Genomic DNA, 8,320 nt, shown 5'->3' on the forward strand with positions numbered 1-8,320 from the left:
GTGTTTCTCAGATTGAAGGAGCTTTTGTGCAAGGCCTTGGATTATTCACCATTGAGGAGCTGAAGTTCTCTCCGCAGGGAGTCCTGTACACCCGCGGCCCGGCTCAGTATAAGATCCCTGCTGTCTGCGATGTCCCTGAGCAGTTCTATGTGTCTCTGCTCACCAACGTACCCAACCCACATGCCATATATTCTTCCAAGGTAGGGAGCCCAGCAGTTACACCAGTGGCTGCAGATTCTGCAGTACATGGGACTGTCCCTACCACTAGGGGAGATGTATCAAAGCTTGGAGAGAAAGTACCAGCCAATCAGCATCTGTCATTGTACATACTGTGTTTGAAAAATAGCAGGAGCTGATTGGTTGATACTTTAACTCTCTCCAATGTTTGATACATCTTCCCCTAAGACTTCCTTATAATTTTTACTTTTTTTGACTACGATGGAGGTTTATTAAAGAGTAAAAGTGGAGGTGTTGCAAAGAGCAACCAATCAGATTCCAGCTGTCATCTGCTCCCACGTGTACATGCCAGGAGCTGCGCATCTGCATTGTGCTAAATACCCACAAGGATGTAACAAGGAGCGACTGGGGTATATATCACTGATATGTACCATGGTCCCTCCATTTCTGACCCCCATGGGGCTGCTAAACTGTTGGCTTCACCAAGCACTGGAATGCTAAGATGGCATTTGCCCATAGTAGTCAATGAGCGACTTTAATGCAGATTCCTTTGGATTTGGAACCTCTTCTGGATCCCTCTCCATCTTCCCCCACTGACACATGTGCAGGCTGCAGATACGCAGTACGCGTGCTTGGTGTGAACCTGGAACAGAAGGATAATGTAAGCTATCCCTCTGCTTCCAGCTCATTGCCAGGATAGGCTCTTATCACAGCCCGCATCCCGGCACTAGAGTATTGCTATATTCTCCGGAACATTTTCACTTTGTGAATTTAGACGATTTTATCACATCGTTCCACATAAAAAATGTGGTATGTGATAAGTAGGGTCCTATGTATGTTAGACCTACAACATCATACAGCATTGTTACATTGCCATACAGCTTTCCATGTCAGCTTACATTACAAGACTTGTATCTATAAAACTGGAAACCATGTATAATATTACAGCACAGAGCTGCAGACATAACACCCACACTACCCCACTAGCCTGCACAGGTACCGTTACAGGACAACAGGTAAATGGCTACTGTACATCTCTAACAATATGCCGCTGCTCTGTTCTGCAGGGTGTTGGGGAACCGTCTTTGTTCCTGGGCTGCTCCGTCTATTTTGCCATAAAAGATGCTCTGACCTATGCCCGGAAAGAAAGAGGGATGTCCGATCTTTTTACTCTGAACAGCCCAGCGACCCCAGAGAAGATCAGGATGGCTTGTGGAGACCGCTTCACCGACATGGTACTTTTATCTCTTACCTAATACATCTACTTTATCTCTTACCTAATACATTGTCTTGCATCTATACAGTACGTAGCAGATATTTGCATATATACAGTACACACCTGAAACATACTGATCAGAAAGCCAGACTTTGTGTTACCAGAGGGAGAGTTACACTAACATGCATGTTTGTACTTAACGGTTGTCATGTAACTATTGTTAAAACATAATTTTTATTTAGTATACCAAGGGGCCTAGTCATTATTAGGACCAAATGGCGCCACTTCAGTTATGTCCAACTTGCCGTGAGTTCCATCAGTGGATACTAATGCACCTGAACAATTTAGTATTGCTCTAGTCTTTGGGCAGCTTCTGCAAAAAGCAGAGATCTTGCAGGTGCTAGCATTCCTATACATGATTGACGCTCACTTAGAGAGACGCACTGGCCTAAACCTAACCCTTCCCCTAATGTCTAAACCTTATCTTGTCCTTGTGGTGCCTAACCCTCCTGTCCTGCAGCCTAACCCTAATCCTCCCCCTAGTGCCTAACCCTCCCACTAGTGTCTAACACTAAACTTCCCCCTAGTACCTAATCATAACCACCTCCTCTGTAGCCTAACCCTAACACCCCCTCCCGTAGTCTATCCATAACCTTCCCATCCCTCAGGCACACCCTAACCACCCCCTCCCTAGTGTCTAACCCTAATCCTCCCCCTAGAGCCTAACCCTAATTCTCTGCCTAGTTTCTAACCATATCCCACCCCTTAGTGACTAAGGGGTCTATTCATTAGGTAACATTCCTTGACGTCCAATCAGCAGGTAGAAAGGTGTGAAACCACTGGGAGCGTTTTTCTGCAAATAAACTCTGCAGCATTCCAATGATGGTCTGATTGACCCTCTCGCACAGTCCATTCCCCTGTGGGTGATAGGCTGTCATTCTGATCTTCTTGCACCCGTACAGTGAGCATAGTTCGTGGAAGAGTTGGGACTTAAATGCTGGGCCTTGATCTGTCACGATCCTCTCGGGGTACCCATACGGTCGAGCAAAGTGCCTCAAAAATAATTTGGCATCGTTTTTTAGGTCAAGTCGTGGGCTGGAACAACAACAAGGAATTTGCTGAAGTGGTCAGTGATGGTTAAGGCATACTGAAAGCCACTTGAACTAGACTCCAGCTTTACGTGGTCAAGGGCCACAATTTCCAATGGGCGGTGGCTTTGGATAGGGTTCAGTGGGTCTAAGGTTCCGACATCCTGCCAATAACTTGGTAGCGAATCCTGTTTGCGGACACCTAAATGTGATATCAAGTAGAGGTAAGTATCGGTGCTGGTGTAGGTGTCAGTGGCCGTACCTGATTCTCTTTCCTGGAGCCACCTGTCTCACCCGGGTCTAACCGCTGGAACTATAGGCAGAAGGACGAAGAATCCCCAATTAAGTCTACACACATGAGGACGGTGACCACTGTTTTATTTTACGGCAAAATTTAGGCTCACCACTGTAAACTCAAATTTTTGGTTACACTTAGAAGTACAAGGCAATTTGCATCACAGGAGCATGTATTATTACATCACACATCAGGCGTATTAATAAGCAGTTAATCTGCATATAACAGTAAACACATGAACAAAGTCAAGCACTTCAGTACTGGCGAATAACACTGTATGCTACGGGGTAGTTTATCATGAATTTAAGGATCCCCTGCTCTACTAAATCCATCCACCAGGCGGCTGTCTGAGACTTATAATATTCCTGTATTCTGTAGTACACTAAACTGTGTGTTGCAGTTATTTAACAGAACAAATACTAAGCAGCGGGAATAATCAAGGCAATGAAACCAGTTTCCTCACTTTAGTAGTTACAACTGAAATCACATTTATAGCAAGCTGGAAGTAATGCAGATAGCAGGGTTCTTTGTGCAGAGTCACTCCGTTTCTCCCGGCCTCTTGCTAGAGCAGCTCACCCCCGCTGGTCTCCTCAGCCTGCCTTACACCACCGCAGCTCCCAGCGTGAACCCCGCTTCCAGGCATCCCACGTGTACAGCACCATCTCTCTGCAGACCATTAGCCAAGCGCGGGCTACCTCTCTTCCCGCTCTGTGAAGACAGCGGTCTCAGTCACCTGGGTCCTGAAGTCCTCCAGGTTGTTCCAGCTGGTGACGTCATCCGGAGGAACAAGGAGAGGTGTTAACCCCTGATGTGCCAGCACCCAATTCATGATACAGCAGCCACCCTTCTGAGGTGACAGGAACCTTCGCACCAGTTCTCTATTATGGGGGTCAGCTGGGTATCACACATAGGGGGTGATTCAGATCTGATCGCTGCTGTGCGTTTTCCCACAGCAGGCGATCAGGTACTAACTGCGCATGCATATGCACCGCAATGCGCACGCGCTTCGAACAACAACAGTCAGCGATGGGATGATGCGAAAAATCTGTTCGCATGGGCGTTTGCAAGGTGATTGACAGGAGGAAGCCGTTTGTGGGTGGTAACTGACCGTTTAATGGGAGTGTTTGGAAAAACGCAGGCGTTCCTAAGCGTTTTCAGGGAGGGTGTCTGACGTAACGTCCCTTCCCATAGCCTAACCCTCCCCCAAGTGCATAGTCCTAACCTCCCCTCCCACAGCCTGACCCTAACTCTCCCCCGTGCCTAATGCTAACATCCCTTCCCACAGGCTAATGCCAAACTTTAACCCATCGCTTCCTGCAGAATGTCAACATTTCACTTGCTGACACTGCGATCATGTTCACATTCTGCAGATGCTGGTATGTTCCATAACGATATTTCAACAATATTGACAACATAACAGTCTACATCGTGGCGTTGACACTTTGTGGACAAAGTGACTGTATCCCATTTGACACTTAGTACGTGCACCAATAATATTGTCAATGTTCTTCATAAAGTTTTGTCTGTGATCCTGTCCTGCAGATTCCCAGAGATGCACCCGGAACATATGTCCCTTGGGCCATCAACATATGAAGAAATACTCCTGGATGCACGGGCGCCCAAGATCCCACTGGAGAATATGCGTTGATGTTCTCCTGTCCTTATGTAGGAAGAGCACAGTAAAATGAACTGATGGCATTTTAATAATATTAATAATAATAATAATCTGAGAAGGCTAATTACTATTCCGTATAAATCTGATGTTTTATGAGCACTTTTTCTTCTGGCTTCAGGTTTATAGAGATTGAGCGATTTCCCCTCTAAGACCTCATGACGTTAACAACCCATTAGCAGATTATGCTAAGAGGGGCTGGGTGGGAACAAAGCCTTCCCTATATCTGGATTTGTAGGAAGGTTACAAAGCTGTCACCACTGACGCATATTGCACACATCAAAGGGTTTACAGACGCTCGCAGGGGGCCTGAAGTTGAGTTGAATGTGAGTCGGCTATAGTCTGCTCCTAGATTGCGTGCACAAAAAAAAATGAGCATATTTGCCCCTATACAGAGTTGTACGTGTCTCCGGGGTGCACCCGTCCTGTCTTCATCAATTATATGCTTGGGAACATTCAGTATATCCAACTTCGCAAAGCCCTAATTCCGTCAACACGCATGAGAATGACCCTTTTACAACCTCATTACGCCGATTCAGTTGGTAAGCTTGCTTTACATACAACTCTACATCACCCTGTACTTGCGTACTATCGGTTCCAGGGCACGCACGGGGCGCAAACATGCAAAACACACTTTGCCCATCCCGGCATCATGCCTTAAGTAAAAGACAGGAGTCTTCAGCCGCCGATTTCGATGTCTTCATGCTTCTGTTCTTCTGGCTCTGCGAGGGGGACGGCGGCGCGGCTCCGGGAATGGACGATCAAGGTTAGGTACCTGTGTTCGATCCCTCTGGAGCTAATGGTGTCCAGTAGCCTAAGAAGCGATACCTAGCTGCCGTGAGTAGGTTTGCTTCTCTCCCCTCAGTCCCTCGTAGCAGAGAGTCTGTTGCCAGCAGAAGCTCTCTGAAAATAAAAAACCTAACAAAATACTTTCTTTTCTAGCAAGCTCAGGAGAGCCCACTAGGAGCACCCAGCTCGGCCGGGCACAGATTCTAACTGAGGTCTGGAGGAGGGGCATAGAGGGAGGAGCCAGTGCACACCAGATAGTACTAAATCTTTCTTTAGAGTGCCCAGTCTCCTGCGGAGCCCGCTATTCCCCATGGTCCTTACGGAGTCCCCAGCATCCACTAGGACGTTAGAGAAATATAGCATTTCACCCAAGCAGGTTTGTTTTGCCTTTTAAGTGATTGCCCCTTTAAAACAACGGGCAGAATCGCCGGGAACTTGCAGATGCATGCATAGTGCAGTCTATAACGTTCTCCCGCGTAAGCCTACCTATGTCTCGCTGCACAGCCTGTACATGTTCTAGTAGAAGACTTTCTGAAAATCTGGATAAACATTATTCATTCTCTTGGTGCATGTAAAGGTTTCTACTATATTGAACATATTAATATTTTATAACAGACATGGTGCTCCAGCCAATCAGCTCCTGTCATTGTTCAAACACATGACAGTTAGGAGTGGATTGGCTGGAGCATTATTCAACATATGTAGCAAGTGATAACAAGAATATCTGCAATTAAAGTGTTGCTCCATTCGGCCGCGCACATCCACGTGCGCTGACATTACTGTGATGTCGTTCCGTCATTTTGAAGGGCTGGTAACTAGTTTAGATTATTCCTCAATGGAGAGATCGAAAATCTGCCATCTAAAAAAAAAAGACGGTAAAACTTTATGGCGAATTATGTTTTAGAAATGAGCGTGAAGGCGATTTTACCTTAGCCTGGGTTATATGTACAGCTAGACACAGTAGTCTTGTGTCTATACACAGCTCAAGGCTGGGATCCTAATTATTCAAATTATAACCAGTTCCTCACATTAAAAAATCAGTTTTTCAACCACACCTCTGTAAGATGATCGGGCAGGGTGATCGTCACTTTCTTTTCCATGTCACTCTGTACAGTAATGCACAGCGCTGCATAATTCTATATATCAGGATATAATAATACATATTTCTTGCACAGTTCCTGCATGGCTAGGCTGGTAACCATGCTATGGTAGGGCTGGCAATCGACCACCATTGGCTAGCAAATACCGATGGTTTGCTGTCGATGTGTGCAGTCCGATGTTTCTCCGGCTTCAGTGGCAGGGATCTGATATCTGATATTTTTTTATCGAACGTGCTAATCCCTCCCCCTATTGAACATTTCAAAGCCCCAGCCTCATCCGATTGGCTCCCCGCTTCACGTGAAGCTGCTAGGATGCTCATTGTGCAAATTATCAATGATGCCATCGATAGAGACAATCAATGGTTAACCATTCGATGGACAACCCTAGCCTGCGGGTACAAAGTGTATAATGTAAGTGTTGTATATGCACTTTCTAGTGCAGTAGTCATTCAGTGGGAGTTGGATTATAAGACTCAGCATCAGGTTGTTTAGTTTAAAGACAGGACACAAATGCACAGATACAAAAGGTGAACATCCTAATGTAAGAAAAGGGAGATCTCTTGTATCATTCGAAGGCTGCCCTCCCATAGACTTATACACGCTGCCTGAATATGGGCCTGATGCACAGTTTTAGGAACACATTTTAAAAATAGAAGCAAACACAGAGTAATTTGCTCCTGGAACAAACCCTACTGCAATACAAAGGGTGCAGATATGCAAATGCATGTATTATGTTTGCATGCAGGGAAAATACTGGCTGTTTCTGCATGTAGCGAGTAAATACTGGCCAGCTTTGTTTTTACACTGAAATATAAAATTGAGCTGAGTCACCCCCCCACCCCCACCCCCACCCCTCCCAACTGTAACTCTTTGCACATATTACATCTGCCCCACCTGCAGTGCAGCTTGGTGTTACCAAGGTGGAAATTGCTCCATTCTTCTTCAGGGTCCATAGGGATCCACAGGGATACCATGGGGTGTCGGTGGCTGGAGCGGGCCGGCCCCAAACTTGGGTTTTAACTTACATATAGGGTTTGTTTTTTTTTAAATTGTATTTCTAAGCTTTTGCTTATTACCTTTTTAAAGCACTTATGACTATAATTAACTCCGGTTTTCAAAAATAGACACGGCTCTTAATTCCGATTTGTATTCTTGTCTAGTGCCTTCACGTGACATTTATGGTAATATTCAAGTGCATTGTGTGAAAAATAATCCCGTCATAAATAATAACTGATAACCATCTCTTATCATATGTAACCTGTAATTACTCCCCTGCAAAAATAGATTGGGGAATATGTATCTAATTAATCATTCAGGTCCTTGGCAAAATAACAGTCTTGATGACAATTTTCTTCCATTGATTTCTATTGTTGCAGCATGTTCATTTGTATGCAAATGCTGGTTGGTACATTAATATTAAAATGGGTTTGGTTCTTATCTCTAGTGAAACATTATTGAAACAATAGAATACAGAGAATAAAGTACAGGTATGTTTGTACCACCTCGGCTATGGTATTAGGTAAATCTTATACTGCCCACATATGCTCAATATCCCTAGGGGTGTAACCTTAGTGCCACATTATGGATGATAACATCATAAGGCATGTTTCTAAATGCAGTCAGGCGATGACAGCTACTGAGCTGACCACCCATATACATGACCTAATATGATAATTAGCCTGCCTAGACCTAGATTCAGTGGGGGAGATGTACTAAGCCTGAAAAGTGATAATTATCACTGTGATAAAGCACCAGCCAATCGGCTCCTAACTGCCATGTTACGGGCTGTGTTTGAAAAATGACAGGAGCCGATTGGCTGGTACTTTATCACTGTGATATTTATCACTTTTCAGGCTTAGTACATCTGGCCCACTGAGTATCTCTAGTATTGTGACTACATTAATTGGGCTCAATGTAGTGATTTCACAATTACTGAACAACCAGGTATAGGTCATACAGGAAGGACAAGTTTTACACAGGATA

General features: G+C 45.0%; 1 protein-coding gene across 1 annotated transcript in view; it reads left to right on the forward strand.

Moving 5' to 3' along the window:
• The window catches only part of LOC134944339 (aldehyde oxidase-like), a 145,370-nt gene extending 137,596 nt beyond the window's left edge, over positions 1-7,774 (forward strand). Inside the window, exons 33-35 of the mRNA XM_063932921.1 lie at positions 12-200; positions 1,245-1,412; positions 4,319-7,774. Coding sequence (XP_063788991.1) covers positions 12-200; positions 1,245-1,412; positions 4,319-4,369 — 408 coding nt within the window. The 3' untranslated portion in view covers positions 4,370-7,774. The remainder of the gene's footprint in view (positions 1-11; positions 201-1,244; positions 1,413-4,318) is intronic.
• Positions 7,775-8,320: the final 546 nt, after the last annotated feature.

Source organism: Pseudophryne corroboree, chromosome 7, assembly GCF_028390025.1.
Source record: "Pseudophryne corroboree isolate aPseCor3 chromosome 7, aPseCor3.hap2, whole genome shotgun sequence".
Lineage (NCBI taxonomy): Eukaryota > Metazoa > Chordata > Amphibia > Anura > Myobatrachidae > Pseudophryne > Pseudophryne corroboree.